Below are 22,194 nucleotides of genomic sequence, written 5' to 3'. Positions count from 1 at the left end.
ACAGTTTGTGAGTTTGAGCCCCACATCAGGCTCTGCACTGAGTGTGTGAAGCCTGCTTGTGATTCTGTCTCCCTCTCTCTGTGCCCCTCACACATTTGCTATCTCTCTCTCAAAATAAATAAAAATAAACTATTAAAAATTCTATAACTCTAGCCATCTTTCTTTCCAGGAAAAGTGAACAATCTGTTGTACCAGTTGAAGTTCTCTCCCATGAGGGGGAGTTCACTCCCTTTCTGGGCCAGTCCTACAGGATGCAATTCTCTAGAGGTCTTATTCTGCCTTCTGCCAGATTTCTGTGTGGAAATATTTCTAGGTTAGGCTCAAATTTCCCATCTTCAGTAATTTGATCACAGGGCACTCCCACTGAGCCCATAGATGGAGGGTGAAAGAGAGGTGGTAATGCAGGAGCAATAGGTGCATTGCCAGTCTGAACTATCCACTAATGAAACATATGAAACATTTACATCCTCTAGAACTTGTCATGTATGATCTTGTATTATTCCACTTGAAGATGGAATGCTGATACAAAGGAAACCAATTTTATGGTTTGATGAATCCGGTAATATCTAGTAGTCAGGGGTTCAGTCTCTACCACAGTCTAGTAACAAACCAGAAGCTGTGTTACTAAGTTGGGATCTCTAGGAAGCTGACATTGAGACAGAGTTTGAGTGTAGGGTGTCTGCTGAGAGTTCTTTGGGATTTATACCTGTGGAATTGAGGTGATGGAGGCAGGATTCAGCAGACAGAGAAGTAGGGAGTTCTGGAGCTAAAATGGCCCATTAGAGTTGTTTTGTGTTAGTCTGAAATAACCAGGTCTTCATATTTCCACCTTGATCAGTGGCTTGATGTGGCTTACCCTGGGATGGGTGTGACAGCTGAAGGATGCCCACTGATAGCGCTCCTGCCATCCCAGACACAAGTCCTTCTCTGAAGGGGAATCTTAGTGGTGCATCTCCATGTCTTTACAGCCCATCTGCTGTGCCAGTCAGATCCTCTTCGTGCATATATTCGGAAGACAGCTCTTTCATGGTTCTGATGGTCCTCTTCCTGGAGGGAAACTTAAAGAGAAAGTTTAATGGGATGACCTACAGCCCCTGCTACTGAACCTGGTTTCAGGGTTAAAACTGACAATCATTTCCTCACTTCTCTACTGTCCACTTTAGGTTTCTTCCAACCCTCCACTAGCATCCCTGCTGATCTCACCAGCTTACCTGGTGGTGTAATCCAGACGTTCATCCCTGAGAGATCTGAGCCATAGTCACCATGCCCTTCTCATCTGGGATTGTTGCATATGTCCAATTACCAAAGTAAATGGCCAAAGGTGTACCAGGAGGCATCTAAGTGGGTCCATGGGGTGCCAAACATATTTTTCCTTGCCCCCCAGTGTGTAATAGCAGTCCTATTTCCTCCTGATAAGAGTCAAGTTGGTCACTTCTCTTCTTGTCTGCTGGACGCTGGTCACATAGAATCCAAAAGATTGAGGCTACTGCTTTAGCTTACATTATATTGGGAATCTTGCTTTGTTTCCTGGTGGAAAATTTTCCTTTTAGGGACAAGGGCTTCTAACCATGCAGAGCTCAGAGTTCAGAAATGGGAAGCACAAATTCCCCAAATTGTTTGTTAGGAGCAATGGTAACTGAGGCCATTCCTGCCATATAAAGGGTTTAGTGTTGGTCTCAATTGCTGGAAGGTTAGACATTTGGCTGTGTATGGAAGCAGCTAGATCAGCCTTGGTAAGTGAGGCACAGACACTTGCATCGTTGCCAATGTGTCCTCTTTGTTCATGTGCTCATCATGTCAGTGGTATTCTGGCTGATGAAAAAAAGCTTTCTAAAGTTCAGAGGGTATATGGGGTGCCTGGGTGCCTCAGTCAGTTGAGTGTCTCATTTTGGTTCAGGTCATGATCTCCCGGTTTGTGGGTTCAAGAGCCACGTCAGGCCCGGTGCTGACAGCTCAGAACCTGGAGCCTGCTTTGGATTCTCTATCTCCCCCTCTGTCTCTGCCCCTCCCCCACTCATGCTCTGTCTCTCTCTAAAAATAAACATTCAAATTTTTTAATTTTTAAAGTTCAATGGATATATAATTTTGTCTATTTCAATGTTTAGTGACTCTTCTTGGTGGGATGCCCTCTGGTGGCCATTAACTTAGCACATAGAGGTTTTCACACTTTATGTTCACTCTCACATATCCATCAACATGCTTCTAACCCAGAGCTCCTTATACTCAATCTTCCAACTTTTCAGACCTGCAAGATTTTGTCCTCTAACACCTTTATTCAATGAAAAGGAAGCAGAGCTCTTTGTAAGGATAGTGTAATACATACTGGATCACCAATAAAAAAAAGAATAATTTTGTGACCTCTTGCTATTACCAGAAAGCAAGAAGGATGCTTTCAAAATAATGGGTTGGGTCAAAACCCAGAGAGGCCAGTTTAAGGAGTTTCCTGCTGGCCAAGTTGTGATTAATTAGTAAAAAAGAACCAATGATGTATACTTGATTAGAACAAATTAAGTCCATAAATCCATGAGTATATAAGGATACCAAAAAAAATGTTCATTTTCTCTTCAAATAATTACTAGTACATTAAGTTCAATTTTTAGTTTGTTCACTGATCCTTTTACTAATATATATGTCTATACAAGATGTCTTACAATATATATGTCTATACACGATGTCTTACAAATAGTATGTTTGCTTGCCAATTGCCAATTTCTACCAAACAGTCTGGTTCGATTTTGATTGGGATTGCATCTCTATAGAGGTCAACTTTGTAGCAATGGACATCTTAACAATTCTGAGTCCTCCAACCAGTGAACATGGCATATTTCTCCATTTATTTAAATCTTCTCAACTCTTCTTTGCAATATTTTATAATTTTCAGTGTCGAAACTTTGCACATCTTTGGTTAAATCTATTTCCTATTTATTTTCTAATGTTATAGCAAATGGTAGTTTTTAACTTTTATTTTCCATTTGTTGCAGTTATATAGAAATGTAACTGATTTTCTGGGGCGCCTGGGTGGCTCAGTCGGTTAAGCGTCCGACTTCGGCTCAGGTCATGATCTCGCGGTCAGTGAGTTCCAGCCCCGCATCGGGCTCTGTGCTGACAGCTCAGAGACTGGAGCCTGTTTCAGATTCTGTGTCCCCCTCTCTCTGACCCTCCCCCGTTCATGCTCTGTCTCAAAAATAAATAAACGTTAAAAAAATTTTTTTAAAAAGAAATAAAACTGATTCTCTATAGTATAGAAATCAACCTTATATCCTCACCCTTGCTCAGCCTACTACTCATTAGTCCCTGTAGTTTAACAATTATGTCATCTGTAAATAAACACTAATATTTTAAGTATCTGTGTCTTTTATTTATTTATTTTTTAAAAATGTTTATTTTGAGGGGCGGTGATGGGGCATAGAGAAAGGGAGAAAGAGAATCCTGTCAGCGCAGAGCAAGCTCCGGGCTTAAGCTCACGACCAGGAGATCATGACCTGAGCTGAAATCAAGAGTCAGACGCTTAACTGACTGAACCATCCAGGCACCTCAGTCTTTTATTTATTTTTCCTGTATTTTTTTTTAATTTTTTTAATGTTTATTTATTTTTAAGACAGAGAGAGACAGAGCATGAACAGGGGAGGGGCAGAGAGAGAGGGAGACACACAGAATCGGAAGCAGGCTCCAGGCTCTGAGGCATCAGCCCAGAGCCCGACGCGGGGCTTGAACTCACGGACCGCAAGATCATGACCTGAGCTGAAGTCGGACGCTTAACCGACTGAGCCACCCAGGCGCCCCTATTTTTCCTGTATTTTTAAATTGACTAGATCCTCCATTATAATGTTGAACAGAAGCAGTGAGAACTTACTGGCCTTGTCTCTAATATAATGGGGAAGTACTCATTATTTCACCATTAAGTATGATGTTAGTTGTAGGATTTTTGTAGATATTCTTTACCACAGTGAAGATGTTCCCATCCTCTAGAGTGTTGAAAATTTCACAAAGTGCACTTTAAATTTTTCAAAGACTTTCTATGCATTTATTGAGGTGATCACATAAATTTTCTCCTTTGTTGCTAATATGATGAGTTACATTAATCAATTAATTTAACACATACTATGTTTATCATTTAGGATTTTATTAGTTTTGAGTAATGTAAAATTCTCACAACATGACCCACAAATCAGCAAGGTGCTTATTTCTCTCCTGGAAGAGTCCAGAAATAGTCAGTACAGGCATAGTGTAACCACTTAATACAAAAGGGGAACAAAGTTACTAATTTATGTTTATTTTTGAACTATGTGCTCACTACAGAAAATACACCTTTTACAATGTAGAGAAAAGGAAATCAGAATATTGGAAAAGTTTCAAATCATGATATCCTGAAAGGGCAGTAAGAGTAAGCAGGTTTGAGTGCATATGGAAATTCAAACAGCTGTGCATTTCTATCCATCAAAGTAGGTCTATGAAGAATGAGCTCATGGAGATGTTTGTGGAATCTACCACCTCTGAAGGAACTGAGGTTAAGTGCTTAATGATCAGCTCAGGGCTGATGTTCAACAAAGCCAATAGTCAGGAAGTCAACCTTGAAGTTTGAAACTTCTGAATGGTTCTGCATCTGTCAATCTGCTACTTCCACACCCTTTTGAGATTAATAGCTTCTTCATTTTGCATTCCAAATCTCATGCATGTTCCTCGTGTCCACTTTTAACCTAAAACCATATAGGATTCTGGAAAATGTGGTTCTAAGCCTCATATAACACAATCCAGCACAATCATTATCCTTAGTTTTCATTCTCATGGTTGAAATGGCTTTCCAAATTGAAGTGTTGTGTCCAACTTGGAAGAGCAAAACACAGAAGGTGAAATTACCAAGTCTAATGAAACCATCATTTTTGATAACTTGGCAGTTTTTACTTCTATCAACTACCCATTGACCAAAACATTAGTTATGTACTACATTAGCTACAAAAATGCTGTAGATCTCTCAACAGTAAGAATCAATTATTTGTCCCAACAAGTACCAAAGTCAATAGCACAATGACCACATGCATTGCATATAGTGGTAATTAATTAGAAACAATAACAACAATAATTTCAAATATACTTACATACTGAAAATACTTTACTTAAGTTCAAAGAGACTTCACAATAGAAATGATATAATACCTTTTAGTGAATCATAATGCAAATAACATCAGAAGTTGTATGATATAGCTACAAGGGTATTGGGAACAACAATTTTCATACCATAAAGGTTTATATTAGAAAATTAAAAGTAGGAATTATGAGCTAAAAAATATGAGAAATTATGAGCTATGAGTCACTTCAAAGATGAGACACTGTTAAGGTAATTCCATACTTACAACATTTTAAAGATTTCTCCTCTAGTATGAATTTCCTTACACATAATAAAAGATGAGAGTCATTGGAAGGTTTTCCAAAATTGACGACATTCATTGCATTTCTCTCCAATGTGACTTTTCACATGCCTTTGAAGCATGAAGGTAAACTAAAGAATTTTCCACATTTTTTACAGTCTTGTATCACAGTATGAGTTCTCACTAGCTCACTAAGCAATGAGAAAAACTTCAAAGCTTTTCCACATTCTTTACATTTATATAGTTTCTCTTTGTGTATATGTTCTCAAATATGTACTGAAGTGTTAGGAAATATACTTTTCCATATTTCTTACACTTATATGCTCTCTCTCCAATGTGAATTTTCACAAGGCTTTGAAGGAATTGGATACAAGCTAAGACTTTCCCACATTCCAAACATTAACATGGTTTCTCTCTAGTATGAGTTCTCACTACCGAACAGATGCGAAAGCAGTAGATACTACATTTCATATATTCACAGTGTTTCTCTTCCAATGTGTAATATCATATATACAGTAACTCATATACAATTATAAGGCATCTCTCCAGTGCTCGTGGTTATTAAAAGGAGAGGGAAAACTAGTCTTTCCCACATTTCTTCCATGTATAGAGTTCCTTTTTGATAGGTTTTCTCACCTGTTGAGTAGGCTTTGAGGAATAAGTGAAGGTTTTCCTATATTCCTTACATTCATAAGGATTCCCCTCAATGTCAATCTTACATGTACAGTAAGGAATGTGGAAGAAATAAAGATTTACTCATAATCTTCTATTGTCAAAGTCATATCTTCAATATGAGTTCTCACATGTGCCTCAAGGTTTAAGGACAACTGAGTATTTTCCCACATTTTTCACATTCATGGTATCTGTCTTCATTGAGAAAGCATTCTTCTAAGAGATGAAAAAATGGAAGACTTTTTCACATTATGTGAAATAAAGCTTATTTCCACCATGAGTTTTACATGTACAACAATGGATGAAGAATGAATAATGGTTTTCCTACATTTTGTATATTCTTTTCCAAGAATTTTCACATCATGAGCCCTACACTACAAAGAATAGCTGGCAGGCTCTCTATATTCCTTAAACTGATAGAGTTTGTGCCAGTGTGTGATCCCATGTGTGTTTTAACAATGAATGATTAGTTAATGCTTTCTCACATCCACTGAATTCATAGCATTTCTCTTCAGTATGAGTTCTTTTTGTGCACACTTAAAGTTGGAATCTGGCTGAAGGCTTTCTCACACTGATTATTTTTATTAGATTTCTCTCTAGTATGGAGTGTCTTCTACACATTGCATATTAAAATCTTTTTTAAATATTTCCCAATTTGATTATATTCAGAGTTTGTTTACCATATGAATTCTTAATTATCTCTCCTATGTCTTGTACTGATCTTCTCTGCCATGACAAAAAAAGATGAGTATCACCTAATAGAAAGTTTTTCACATTATTGGTGAAGTGAAATAATAAAAACTTAAGGTCGACTGTGTTAAGGAAAGGCTGTGTATTCATATCCTGAGATACCCCCAAAAACGTTATAGGTAAAAAGTTAATTTAGGATATAAAATGGAATACAAAAAAAATACACAATTAAGCAAAACAAACAAACCAACAAAATCCAAACCCAGTAAACAAGAAACAAAGGAATGAAAATAGATGGTACAAAAAACTGCAGTAGGGGTGCCTGTCTGGCTCAGTTGGTAGAGCATGCAACTCTTGATCTATGGGTTGTGGGTTTGGGCCCAACATTGGTTGTAGAGATTACTTAAAAAATAAAATCTTAAACCACCACAACCCTAGAGAAAACAATCAACAACTTCTTTGACCTCAGCCACAGCAATTTCTTGCTTGACATGTCTCCAAAGGCAAGGGAATTAAAGGCAAAAGTGAACTATTGGGACCTCATCAAGATAAAAAGCTTCTGCACAGCGAAGGAAATAATCAACAAAACTAAAAGGCAATCAACGGAATGGGAAAAGGTATTTACAAATGACATATCAGATAAAGGGTTAGTACCCAAAATCTATCAAGAACTTACCAAAGCCAACACCTGAAAAACAAATATTCCAGTGAAGAAATGGGCAAAAGACATAGACACTTCTCCAAAGAAGACGACATCCAGACGGCCAACAGACACATGAAAAGATGCTCAATATCACTCATCATCAGGGAAACGCAAATCAAAACCACACTGAGATACTACATCCCACTGGTCAGAGTGGCTAAAATTATTAACTCAGGAAACAACAGATGCTGGAGAGGATGTAGAGAAACGGGAAACCTCTTACACTGTTGGTGGGAAGACAAACTGGTGCAGCTGCTCTGGAAAATGGTGTGGAGGTTCCTCAAAAAACTAAAAATAGAACTACCCTACAACTCAGCAATAGCACTACTAGGACTTTATCTTAAGGATACAGGAGTGTTGATGCATAGGGGCACATGTACCCCAATGTTTATAGCAGTGGTTTCAACAGTAGCCAAATTATGGAAAAAGCCTAAATGTCCATCAACTAATGAATGAATAAAGAAGATATGGTTTACATATACAATGGACTACTACTTAGCAAAGAGAAGGAATGAAATCCTGTCATTTGCAGCAATGTGGGTGCAACTGGAGGGTATTATGCTAAGTGAAATAAATCAGTCAGAGAAAGACAGGTATCATATGTTTTCACTCATATGTGAAACTTGAAAAACATAACAGAAGACCACGGGGGTAGGGAAGGGGAGACATAGTTACAAACATAGAGGGAGGGAGGCAAACTGTAAGAGACTCTTAAATACAGAGAACAGTGTTGGGGGAGAGGGGAAAATGGGTGATGAGCATTGAGGAGGGCCCTTGTTGGGATGAGCACTGTGTGTTTGTATGTAAGCAATGAATCATGGTAATCTACCCCCAAAACCAAGAGCACACAGTATACACTGTATGTTAGCCAACTTAGCAATAACTTCTATTAAAAACAAAAAATATTTTAAAAATTGCAATAGACACAATAATATAAATAATTACATTAAATATAAATGGAACTCTACAATTAAGAGACAAAAATGATAAAACTGGATTTAAAAAAGCAAGATCCAATTCTGTGTTTATATATGATGTATTTAAAATATTAAGACGGCAATCAGCAAAACTAAAAGGCAATGGACAGAATGAGAGAAGATATTTGCAAACGACCTATCAGATAAAGGGTTAGTATTGAAAATCTATCAAGAACTTATCAAACTCAACACCCCCAAAACAAATAATCCAGTGAAGACATGGGCAAAAGACATGAATAGACACTTCTCCAAATAGACATCTAGATGGCCAACTGACACATGAAAAAATGCTCAACATCACTCATCATAAGGGAAATACAAATAAAAACCACAATGAAATACCACCTCACACCTATCAGAATGGCTGAAATTAACAACTCAGGCAACAGATGTTGGAGAGGATGTAGAGAAAGACGATCTTTTTTGCACTGCTGGTGGGAATGAAATTGGTGCAGCCACTCTGGAAAACAGTATGGAGGTTCTTCAAAAAATTAAAAATAGAACTACTCTACAGCCCAGCAATTGCACTACTAGGTATTTATCCAAGGGATACAGGTGTGCTGTTTCGAAGGGACACATGCACCCCAATGTCTATAGCAGCACTATCAACAATAGCCAAAGTATGGAAAGAGCCCAAATGTCCACCGATGAATGAATGGATAAAGAAGATGTGGTATACACACACACACACACACACACACACACACACACACACACAATGGGAGTATTACCCAGCAAACAAAAAGAATAAAATCTTGCCATCTGCAACTACATCAGTCAGAGAAAAACAAGTATCATATAACTTCACTCATATGAGGACTTTAAGAGACAAAACAGATGAACCTAAGGGAAGGTAAGCAAAAATAATATAAGAACCGGGAGGGGGACAAAACATAAGAGACTCTTAAATACGGAGAAGAGGGTTATGGAGGGGTTGAGGGAGAGGGGATAGGCTAAATGGGTAAGGGCCACTGATAAATCTACTCCTGAAATCATTGTTGCACTATATGGTAACTAATTTGGAAATTTTAAACTAAATTTTAACCAAATTTTAAAAATAAATAAATAAAATTAAAAAAGAAAATAAAAAGGATGAGAAAGTAAAAGGAGGGAAAAGATATATCATACGAACTCTAAGCATAAGAAATATAGGGTGATTATAGTAATATCAGATTAACAGTATTACCAGACACTAAACGGGATGTTTCATAGTAGTGTCAGTTCATCAAGAACATAAAATAATCCGGGGCACCTGGGTGGCTTAGTCGGTTAAGCATCTGACTTTGGCTCAGGTCATGACCTTTTGGTTCATGAGTTCAAGCCCCGTATTGGGCTCTGTGCTGACAGCTCAGTGCCTGGAGCCTGCTTTGGATTGTGTCTGTCTCCTTCTCCCTCTGCCCCTCCTCTGATTGTGCGCTCTCTGTCTCTGTCTCTCTCTCTCTCTCTCAAAAATAAACATTAAAACATTTTTTTAATTAAAAACAAATTTAAAAAAAGATAAAATAATCCTTGTGCATATCTAATAACAGAGCTTCAAAATGTATGAATTTTTACAAAATGCTACACCAGAAGGGAGAAATAAATTATGATTGTGAATTTGTCTAAGAATTTAACATTTTATCTCAATAATTGACAGAAAAACATGTAGGAGAAATGGTAAGAATAAAGAAAAATCAAACAACATTATCAAGCAACTTGGTTTAATTGATATAGCATACTAAATACACATTTAAGCACACATGGGAAACTCACCAAGATAACCCATATATTGGATAACAACAAAACCCAATCAATTTCAAAGGATCAAAATCATACTGAGGATGTTTCCAGACCAAAACAATTATTTTCACTATGAAAAATGTCATCTCTGGCTATTTGGACATGAAGCAACATACTTCCAGTTAACCAGTAGTTTAAATGAGAAATCAACAGGGAAATTACAGACGAATTCAAACTGAATGTATCAAAATTCATGAAATGTAGGGGTGCCTGGGTGGCTCAGTTGGTCAAGCATCTGACTCTTGGTTTTGGCTCCAGTCATGATCTCACAGTTTCAAAAGTTCGAGCCCCCTGCCTGGCTCTGCACTGGCGGGTTCTCTTTCCTTCTCACTCTGTCCCTCCCCTGCTCATGCTGTCTCTGTCTCTCTCAAAAGAAACAACCTTTGAAAAATTCATGAAACAGAGCTTCAATAATGCATGGAAAGAAATGTATAGGTTTTATTTATATATTTTGATCTATATATATGTATGTATATATTAAAGAAGTTTAGCAACCATTATCTAAATCTTCAGAGAAACTAGGGGAATAAAACTAAACCCAAAGTAAGTATAGAGAAAGAAATAAAAATATAAGAGTGGAAGTCAATGAAATAAAAAACAGAAATAGGAAAATAACAAAGAATAAGATTGGTTTTTTAAAGAGATTAATAAAATTGATACTGTTAAACCAATACTGATAAAGACAAAAGGAGAGATAATGTATTTTACCAATACCCAGAATGAAAAAGGCGCATTACAGATTCTAAATATATTGAACAGATGATAAAGGAGTATAGCAATAACTTCATGTCAATAAATTTAACATCTGATAAAATAGATAAATTGTTTTAAAAAACACAAGTTACCAACTGACACAAGAGGAAACAGAAAGGGAGAATTGCAGCCTATCTATTCAAGCAACTGATTTTACAATTCAAAATCTTTCCACAAAGAAAATGTTAGCTACGTGTGTCTTTTGTGGTAAATTCTATCAGATACATAAAGAAGAACTAGTATCTTACACAAACTCTTTCATAAAAGAGAGGAGGAGGAAACAATTGCCAAATCATTTTATGAGACCAATATAACCCTGAAACTAAACCTGGTAAGAGTTTAACATGAAAAAAATAGATAGGTCAATATTACTCATGAACATAAATGCAAAATTCTCAACAACATAGTAGCAGATCGAATCTACCTAACAGAGTATTTTTCACACAGCTGCATGCCACTTGGAAGAAAATTGTAAACAATTTGCCTGGCCAGTCACAGCCATAGGTGTGCTTTTCTCTTCTCAGTCTGTAGAACTCCAGTTCATTGGATCTCCGTGGGTATATTTGTATTCTTCTATCCTTGCTGCAGCTATCCCATAATCAGAATGGAGAGGCAACTGATTCAGATTTCAGTGCTCAGATTCTAGCTCTGACTATAACACAAGTACTGCAATGGCCACTTGAACTTGCAAGTTGGAAACAACCAATAGGACCTGGACCAGGCTAAGTCAAGTGTCTCAGAAACAAAATTAATGTCACCCAAAAATGTAGTACTAAAGACAGATACTATTTAATGCAATATTCTAAAAAAAAATAAAACTTAATGAACAAAATCAATGATGGACAAAGTATCAGAATATTAAACAAAGAAAGGATATAACCACACACTTGCACAAACTTGGTCTCATCCTAATCCCATCCCTGTCACATTCTGATGTCAACTTTATTGTTGGGGGAAAAAATTACCATACCTACTGTACAGTTCCCTCTCCTGGGCTGTTCCTTCAAGGACAAGAGGGCTATCAAACATCTAGATATAATAATGCTGGCACTGTTAAAATTACAAAAATAAAGCTCCTTTAGTTTGCAAATAGGATCTCTTCTAGACTACGTTATCAATGCCAAGTTTATTACATGCATTTATGCATTAAAGGAAAATATCTTTAAAAGTGGAAAAGCTATGGAAAAGCAATGTTACTCTAGTAGTTATATGTGCATGCAGGGCATCTCTACCATCTACTAAAGCTACTTCCTCCCGCCCCCCGCCACACGCACATATACAAACATACATAGACACACAAACACTTAGTGCAGCCCTGGAGTTCTAAAATTGGGCCAGGCATTACCAGTCATGTATCATGAAAGATTTTTATTGCTTTTTCATGACTCTGCTGATAAATTGGAAGCAATGGTCTTTTTGAGGCATTCCAGATGAATCCAAGAAAGACCTAAGTATTTATCCTTGGGAGATGGCTTTAAATTCTATACTAATACAATATTTGTGAAGTAACATAAGAAAGGAGTATTGAATACTGACACATGGGGGTCTCTGAGTCTGTTACAAAACACACATCTCTGTGTTTTGAAAGGGTTGTTAGGAATTTCTGATCTTTCTACCAAGCATATTTTACCAAGATATTTAGATTGATGATCTGCTTATGAAGATTTTCAGGACACATGCCTCGGTAATTTATTTTACTAAGTAAACTTTTTGGTCCTGCTGCTTCCCTGCCTGAGAAGGAAACCAGTTCTGGATTATTCCATAAATATCATAGTCATTTTGTCAGGGCACCACTCCCACAGGTTTTAAAGTATAGCTTATCAGCTCACCTTCTCATTCTCTTCTTTAGAACTTAACCTTGGCATTGCTTCTAGCCAAAAATATTCCTTTGAAAGTTCAGTTTTTATGTATGTCTGTATTAGCCAAATTGGAAAATGACTAAATGAAGCTATAAAGTCAGCTACATTATCTTTGAGTATTCATCTCATGGCTGCAAACTGGCTGCTTCAACTCAAAGCTTACTCACCAGTACATACACTGGTTATGAAAAAGGAACATGGGCAAAAGACCTAAGAACATGCCACCTCACACTAACCCTCTAAGAAATATTTGCCTTAATTATACCAAAATTGAAAGCTTTTTCACAGTAAAAAAAAAAGCATCAGCAAAATAAAAAGGCAACCTACTACATGGGAGATGATAATTGCAAATGACATACCCAATAATCAAAATATATAAAGAACTTCTACAACTCAACACTAAAAAGCAAATAATCCAATTTAATGGGCAGAGGACCTCACATTTTTTTTCAAAGACATACAGATATCCAATACATACATGAAAAGATGCTTGACATCACCAATAATGAAGGAAATGTAAATCAAACAAAATAAGATATGAACCTACACCTGTCAGAATAGCTGGTATCAAAAAGACAAGAAATAGCAAGTGTTGGCAAGGATGTGGAGAAAAAGGAACTCCCCTGAACTGATGGTAGGAATGTAAATTGGTGCAACTACTGTGGAAAACAGTATGGTGTTTCCTCAAAAAACTAAAAATAGAAATACCATACAAGGCAGTAATACACATTGGTTATTTAACCAAAGAAAACAAAAACACTAATTCAAAAATATATATGTACCTTTATGTATAATGCAGCTTCATTTACAACAGCCAAGGTATAGAAGCAACTTAAGAGTCCATCAACAGATGAATGGATAAAGATAATGTGATGTATGTATGTGTGTGTGTGTGTGTGTGTGTGTGTGTGTACATAACAGAATATTATTCAGCCCTTAAGAAGAACAAGATCTCACCATTTTCAACAACATGGACCTAAGTGTATTATGCAAAGTGACACATGTCAGACAGACAAATACCATATGATTTCACTTACATGTGGAATCTAAAAAAAAAAAAAAAAAAACCTGAACAAACCAAAAACAGAAACAAAAACAGACCCACAAACACAAAGAACAAACTGGTGTTTGCCAGAGAGGAGGGAAGTGGCGATGTGTACAAAAGGTGAAGAAGAGTGGGAGACACAGGCTTCCAGTTATGGAATGCATAATTCATGGGGATGAAAGGTAGGGCATAGGGAATACAGTCAATGGCATTGTAATAGTGTTGTAAGATGGTACCTACACTTGTGATGAGTAAAGCATAATATATGGAGTTGTTAAATTACTGAATTATACACCTGAAACTAATTTAACATTGTGTATCAACTATACCTCAATTTAAAAAAGGAAAAGAAAAAAGCTTTAAAAAAAGAAAAATTTCCCTTAAGCAAAATTCCCCAAATGCACTTTCAAATCATTAACAACAGCTGAATACTATATTCCTACCTGCAAGAGATCATGGGAACATGAATATTTTGGCCTAGAATAGGGGAAGGCAAAGAAAAATGGATTCAGAAATGGCTTTTTAGTAGTCACTTCTCACTGCTTCCTATTGTTGCTGTAACAAATTACAAAAAAATTGTGACTTAAAAACTCAAGTTTAATATTTTACAGTTCTAGAAGTCAGAAGTCTAAAATGGGTCTCACCGGGCTATATTTAAGGTAGGGCTGCATCCCTTTCTGTAGGCTCTAAGGGAGAATATATTTTTGCCTTATCTAGCTTCTAGTGCCTCCCTGAAGTCCTTCACTGGAGGGTCCCTTCCATCTTCAAACTCACCAAAGGCTGGCCGGGTCCTTCCTAAAACATCTCTCTGATAATGACTCTTATTAAGGGCTCTTGTGATTGCATTGGATTCACCTGGATTGTCTAGGGTAATCTAGTTTAAGGTCAGCTGATTATCAACTTTAATTCTATCAGCAACTTTAATTCTATCAGCAACTTTAATTCCTTTTTGCCACTTAACAAACTTGATACTCACAGTTCCAGAAATTACTTTCTGGGGCCATTATCCTTTTTACCACACTCCATTCTCTGCCCCCCCAAAAGATCCACATTCATTCCACATTAAAAAAAATATATTCAAGGTCCCCCAAGATTTCATCTCATTATAGTATCAACTCAGTCCATAATTTCATCTAAATCTCATCAACTCAAAAGTTCCAAATTTCACCAGTGACATCATCTAAATTAGGTATGGTTGGGACTCTAATTACCTATCCTGAGCATAATTCCTCTCCATCTGTGGACCAGTAAAACTAATTATCTGTTCTTCAAACTGTATAATGACAAGAGGGCATAGGTAACAATAGTTATTCCAGTTCAAAAAAAAGAAAATGAAAGCAGTCATATGTTCCAAGAAATGTAGAAATCCATGCAGGAAAACTCTATTTGCTTTCAAGGCCTGGGTTTGGAGCTCCACCCTCCAGGCACCAGCTCTGTCTTATGAGCCATCTTTTGCATGAGAGGGTAGTACATGTTTTAGCTAAGTAGTTTTTTCAGTCGTTTCTTGCTTATATAATTATGAAGTACAACAGGTTTCTTTTCTATCATTCTCTCTGTGCCTTCCAACTTATGCTGGTAATATTTCTGCCGGTATAACATTCTCAAGAACCTTTTGAGTCCCTTGTGTATGTCACAGGGATTTTCTCTCCTATACAAAGGGCTGCTTCAGAGTTCTTTCCTGGGTAATCTCATCTCTATTCCTGATTTGGGCTGAGATGTTTGGGATTTCCATGAAACACATGCCTAATCTCTTTAAAGAACCTGCTGCATGACTGAATACTCTTACCTATTAATTCTTCCAAAGCACTATCAAAAGGTTGTCCTGTGACACCCTTGGCTTTCTCTCTAAAGCATGCTTTCCTAATAGTGACTTTCCTTTTTGAGCCCCTTTTGCCATTTGAATAGGCTGAGAATTTCCCACATGACCAAGTTCTAGTCCCTTTTTGCTTAACAGTTCTTCCCTCCATCTGTCTCATTACTCTCATATTTTATTATAAGCATCAAGAAGAAATGAGGTTGTGCCTCCAACTCCTTGCCTGGAAATCTCCTCAGTTAAATAACCAAGCTGATTATTTACAAGTCCTTCGGTAAAACTGCAGGACACAACTCAGCCTAGTTTTCTGCTACTATATAACAAGGATTCTCTTTACTTTCCAATATCACCTTCTTTCACCTCATTTCTTTCTGAGCCCTCATTATCAGTGACTTTAACATCCATATTTCTACCAGCATTCTCTTTACAAGGATTTAGGTATTCCGTAAGGCAACGTATATTTTCTCCACCATGCTCATTTCCTCCTGAGACTTTGATAGCAGAATTGTTAACATCCATATTTCTACTAACAGTCTGTCCAAAACAGTCTAGACTTTTTCCATCATGCTTTTCAAAATCCTTCCAGCCTCTGCCTTCCTTCCAGTTCCAAAACAACTTTCATGATTTTAGTTGTTACAACAGCATTCCACTCCCAGGTAACAAAACCTGTGGCATTCAGTGTTCAACTGCAGAAACAGAACCATTAGGAGATACAAAATGAAAGATTTGTTGCAAGGAAGTCACTTACTCAATTGTGAGAGCTGGCTAGGCAAGTCCATTATCTGTAGGGCAGGCAATTACAGGGCTGGCTGAAACTCTGGAGCACAAGCTGAAGCCACTGCCCACAGACAGAATTTCTTCCTCATCTGAGGGAAAACTCAGATGTGTTCTTAAAGCCTTCTGACTTATTAAATCACTCCTACACAGAACATCTGGGATATTCTCCCTATTTTAAAGTTAGCTAATTAGCAACCTTAATTCCATCTGAACCTAATTCCTCTTCACAGTATAGCATAACATCTTCACAGGTTCCGGGAATTAGAATGCAGATGTCTTTAGGGGGCCATTATTCTTCCTACGCACACCATTTTATAGCATTTCCAAAATTAAGAGGCTCCTGGAGGTTGAGATAAATTTTCTTTGGCTAACTCATAGTAATATACAATGTATTTTCTTTCAAATCCCTTAACAATAAGCACAATGTCATCATCCAAAGGCAAGTAGATACTGGCATATTGTGCCATCAAAAGCTCCACTAGGCCTAGAATTTGGAACTCATTTGAGAAGTACTCTGCAATCCCAGGGGACAACTGTAAGCAATGTATTATTACTCGATACTAGAGTCTTTAGAGTATCTAGGAACGTCCTCAACACAGTCAATCTGGGTATCAGCAAATCTGCCCAGGACTCTTAACAGGATTGTAATTTAAGTTACATGTAAGTGACAACCCATAAGTCTTTTCAACATTAATTAATATGGGAAAGAAATCATAATAAAGATATACTTTCATAAGGTGACATATATATTTCAGAGTGAAAATCTAATGATTACAAGTTTGATTTTTTAAAAAATAAATAGCATGAAAATATATACATTGATGCCTATTAGTAAAAGAAAAATCCAAACAGAACTCAGAAGAAACTAGACATTAGTATATACAAACTGATTTCACCCAAAACTCACAAGGGGTTATACACAAGTTGTAGCTGTGTTACTAATAGAAACTAAAAGGATTCCAGTAATTTAAAAAAGAAGTATGTTAAAAGGAATCAGACATTCTTATGTAATATCATATAGTCAGTAAAATACTTTCAAAATGAGAATTGTTTATTCTAAGAGGTTAATTTTCATATTATCCTTTAGGATTGAGTATGAAAATTTTAATCAGAAATGTTTTTTGCTGATTATACAATAATTGTAAAAATAATCATAAGACAACCAAGCCAACAAAGCAAAGTAAATTTACTATGGAAAATGGGGGGGGGGAGTAGAATTAAAATTACTACTGGATTAAAAAATAAACAGAAAGGTGAAGGAGACAAAGCTAATGTAAAAGCAAACAGGAAACTTTCAGATACCTAAACTATTCTGGAACGTTGGATTTCCCTCTGACTTCCTCCCAAGGTCCTGGTTTAGAATACTGGGGAAGAAGGGCTTCAAGAACTTGAACTCATTGGTCCCCGAGTCTCCCTTCAGACACACCTCGTACTGGTAGCTCTGGGACAGCGTCCCCGCGCCGCTGACGTCCACCAGGTGGCCCGGAAAGTGGCCCTCGGGCCCCGAGCAGCGACCCGCAGACGCCGCCCGGCTCCGCCTGCACAGCCGCACCGCCACGAACACCAGCACCGAGAACAGGAAGAGCGACGACACGGACGCCAAGGCGACGACCAAGTAGACGGTGAGCGGGTCGGCCCGCGCCTCGGCCGCCGCCACCTCCGGGAGCGGCAGGTAAGGCTGCGAGAAGCCGTCCACCAGCAGCACGTGCAGCGTGACGCTGGCCGAGCGCGGCGGCTCGCCATTGTCCCTGACCAGCACCACCAGCCTGTGCTTGACGGCGTCGCGCTCGCTCAGCAGCCGGGCCGTGCGCACCTCGCCGTTGTGCGCCCACACGCCGAACAGCCCGGGCTCCGTGGCCTTGAGCAGCTGGTACGACAGCCAGGCGTTCTGGCCCGAGTCGCCGTCCACCGCCACCACCTTGGTCACCAGGTAGCCCGCCTCGGCCGCCCTGGGCACCAGCTCGGTGCAGGGCGCAGAGCCGTTCTGCGGCGGGTACAGCACGAAGGGCGCGTTGTCGTTGTCGTCCAGCACCAGCACGCGCACCCGCGCCTGGCTGCTGAGCGCGGGCGAGCCGCGGTCGGCCGCGCGCACGCCGAACTCGAACGCCTGCAGCGCCTCGTAATCCAGGGACCTGAGCGCGAACAGCTGCCCGTTGTCCGCGTTGATGGACACCAGGGAGGCCAGGGGCAGCTGCGGGTCCGCGGGCGGCAGCAGCGAGTAGGTGACCTGGGCGTTGGCGCCCGAGTCCCTGTCCGTGGCGCTCACGCTGCCGATGTGCAGGGCGGGGCTGTTGTTTTCGCGGACGCGCAGGGTGTAGGTGGTTTGGCTGAAGGCGGGGGCGTTGTCGTTGACGTCGGAGACCGTCACGGTTATGCTGTGCTGCGTTTTCAGCCTGGGGGTCCCCAAGTCGGTGACGGTGATGGTGATGTTGTACTCGGGTCTTTTCTCTCTGTCTAACGCCCCATTTGTTACCAGGGTGTAGAAATTCTCTTCTGATGGCTTCAGGACGAAGGGAAGATCATCCTGGATGGAACAAGTCATCCTTCCGTTGTCCCCCGAGTCTCGGTCTCGAATTCTAAACAAGGCCACTTCTGTCTCTGGAGAATTTTCAGGAATGGGGCTGGTGAGTGATGAAATCGTTAGTTCTGGGAAGTTATCGTTAACATCCACCACCTCAATGGAGACAGAACATCTTCCAGAAAGCCCCCCACCATCAGTCGCATCTATTTCCAGCTCATATGAAGATATTGTCTCAAAATCTAATTTTTTAAGTAGGCGAACTTCTCCTGAAAGGTTGTTTAGCTCAAAAGTTGCGCTTATTTCTTGGGAACTATAAAAATAGGAGTATGATATTTCCCCATTTGTCCCAGTGTCTAAATCTCTAGCAGAGACCTTGACTACTAGCGTGCCTACAGGGCTGTTCTCTGGAACTTGCACCTGGTAGAGTGTCTGTGCAAATTCAGGGGCATTGTCATTGACGTCTAAGACCAAGATGCGAACCTGGGCGGTGCCAGACCGGGGTGGAGAGCCGCCATCCAGCGCTGTGAGGGTTAAGCTGAGTTTGGCCTGCTTTTCGCGATCCAGCTCTTTGTCCAGTACCAGCTCTGGGTATTTCCTGCCATCCCCCCGGGTGCGGGTAGAAATATGGAAATGAGGGTTGGAACTGATACTGTAATTTTGGATGTTGTTGTTGCCCACGTCCAAGTCCTGGGCTTTTTTCAGTGGAAACACGGTTCCAGGAGGGCTAGTCTCTGAGATTTTCAGAGTCATTTCTCTTTCAGGAAACTCAGGAGAATGATCATTTATGTCTCTCACCAGTAGTTCTGCTCGAAATACTCCCAGTGGTTTTTTCAGTAACACTTGGAAATGCATTACACATGGATCTGTGGGGCCGCACATCTCCTCCCGATCCAGTTTCTCATGCAGTATCAATTCCCCGGTATGCAAATCAAGCTGCAAGCGGGGTTCGTTATCCTCAGAGACCACCCGGGCTCCCCGCGCGGCTAGCTCCCCAACTCCCAGCCCCAGGTCCTTGGCCAGATTGGCCACAAACGAACCACTCTCTGTTTCCTCCATCACAGAATAGCGTCGGGATTTCCAGCCTGCCAGAGCCACTCCCAACATGAGAAAGAGAATCAGGACTTGCCTTTGTTTAGGAAAACACTCTTTTCCGACCTCCATCTTTAATTCCATAAATGCTTTCCAGAAACGGGGCTCAGCTCTACCTTAGGGACGGTGATAGATCTCTTAGTCGGTAATCTGTCCAGAAATGATGGTGAGTAGTAAGACTTACAGTCCGGAACTCTGCTTACAGGCTTTTGTCTTCGGCTATAGATCTAAGGTAGAGTTCGTAGCAGTTCCTGGGCTTTTTTTTTTTTGCTTTTTTGCTTTTTTTTTTTTTTTTTTTTTTTTTTTTTTACGCCTTAGCCTGCAGCGCCACCATGCGTTGTCTTCGAAAAGAATTGCTACAATTTATTCCCTCTGTATGATATCTAGCCAGCTATTAGGAGTTTAGAAATGGTTTGGAGATGATGTAATCAGAAAACCATGCAATTATAATTATTCATTCCTTCATTTAAAAAAAGTGTTATTGATATCTATGTACTAAGTTCTGAAACAGATCAGCAAAGAACCTAAACATGGTCCTTACTTTTTAAAACCTGTAGTATGGGTGAGGTGCTCCGAAAGATGAGAAGTGAAAGAAGACAATAGTGGTATATCATCTTATAAAAATAACAGCATATGCTTACGTGATTTCTTAAAATTCCCTCAGCAAAAAGGAAAGGGTTAATTCTTCTGGATTTTCTTTCAAATTCTAGGCAGTGTATGTGACAGAATTGTGGTTCCCATTGGTTGAATCATATCAAAGAAAAAACTACCAGTTAGTTCCAGTTTATGATGCCATTTCAACATAAGGTCAGAGAATTATGATTTTATGAAACTTTCAAACTATGGGAAAATGCATATAAGTCCTATAACTCTTACCCTGCTTTTTCTCCTTAGTATTGACCACCATCTGATATAGCATATACATACATAGTTAGTTTTTTCTTTTCTGTGTCATTTTTGTGCTTGAGAACTTTGTTTTGTTGACTTCCACATCCCCCAACATCTATAAGAGTCCCTGACACATGGTGGATACTCAAAAAATATTTGTTGAATAGATCAATCAATAAATCACAATTAATTTTAAAATTCTCATAGATGGATTCTCCTCCTAATGTAGAAGACCCCCTTTTTTTCTGGGACCCTAGTTCATTATAAGAGCTGGATAAACAAGACCCCATATTCCCAAGTAGCCATTTTCTATGCTCTTTTGAATAGTAATTTGCAATAATTCAGAGTGATCTAAATGTATTTCATCAAATGGCAAAACACTCTGGCTTCCACTATGCAATGGAATAGATTCTAAAATACAAACAAAAACCAGAACATAACAACCACGTTATAAAGATTCTACAAAGAAGGTATACATCTCTTTTAGAACACATTTCACATTGTCAATGTTATTTCACCCTAATGCTATTATGACACTAATTATATTCAAAAACTCCTATGTAGAATTTTCATAAGACATTCCAAAAACTGTAAAATTTGAAAATAGCCAATTCTTCTCAAAATCATACATTTTAACAAAAGCTTGTGCTTATCCCTTACTAATATTCCACAAACTTTTGATCCCAAATATTACATTAATATAAAAACCCTAAGTTAAAAATTTCCAATTAATAGTAAAGTTCAACCCATGAAAGAATATCTAAACATGCTTTTGACAAGGGAAAAATCCACTTAGCTATCATAATTAAAAGGAGATTTATTAAAAGAGCACATATTTGTTTCCAAAAACCCAAGGGAGAAAGCAGACTTGGGAGAGATTGGATAATCTGTAAAGTTGCTTTTTAGGCATCTCCTTTCTTCTTTTCCCTAAGTGGATTGACTTTCTGTGTTTCTTTCCATTTATTTAGCCAACATGATATCACATTCTTGTTAAGTTCTTAACAGAAAAACTATTTTAAAACATTTTTTTAGGGGCGCCTGGGTGGCTCAGTCGGTTAAGCGACCAACTTCAGCTCAGGTCCTGATCTCACAGCTTGTGAGTTCAAGCCCCGCATAGGGCTCTGTGCTGACAGCTCAGAGCCTGGAGCCTGCTTCAGTTTCTGTGCCTCCCTCTCTCTCTGCCCCTCCCCTGCTCACGCTCTGTCTTTCTCTATCTCAAAAATAAATTTAAAAAATTAAATAAATAAAACATTTTTTTAGTG

General features: G+C 38.9%; 1 protein-coding gene across 1 annotated transcript; it reads right to left on the bottom strand.

Annotated features, from left to right (window-relative positions):
- Nucleotides 1-680: 680 nt before the first annotated feature.
- PCDHB15 (protocadherin beta 15) lies at nucleotides 681-22,142 on the bottom strand. The gene is made up of 2 exons (XM_053222163.1): nucleotides 17,737-22,142; nucleotides 681-1,058 (listed from the first exon to the last, which is right to left on the bottom strand). The coding sequence occupies exons 1-2, from the start codon at nucleotides 20,126-20,128 to the stop codon at nucleotides 853-855; spliced, it is 2,598 nt and encodes an 865-aa protein (XP_053078138.1). The 5' UTR covers nucleotides 20,129-22,142; the 3' UTR covers nucleotides 681-852.
- Nucleotides 22,143-22,194: the final 52 nt, after the last annotated feature.

This window comes from Acinonyx jubatus, chromosome A1 (assembly GCF_027475565.1).
Source record: "Acinonyx jubatus isolate Ajub_Pintada_27869175 chromosome A1, VMU_Ajub_asm_v1.0, whole genome shotgun sequence".
Taxonomy (NCBI): domain Eukaryota; kingdom Metazoa; phylum Chordata; class Mammalia; order Carnivora; family Felidae; genus Acinonyx; species Acinonyx jubatus.
This window is presented reverse-complemented; position numbering and strand designations above follow the sequence as displayed.

What these genes read in the sequence shown, in the direction of transcription:
- PCDHB15 (XM_053222163.1), bottom strand. Translation starts at nt 20,128, where the DNA reads ATGGAATTAAAGATGGAGGTCGGAAAAGAGTGTTTTCCTAAACAAAGG. An exon ending in AACGTTCCAGAATAGTTTAG is followed by an intron (nt 1,059 to 17,736) that starts GTATCTGAAAGT and finishes TTTCTCTTTAAG; the next exon opens with TTTCCCTCCAGGAAGAGGAC.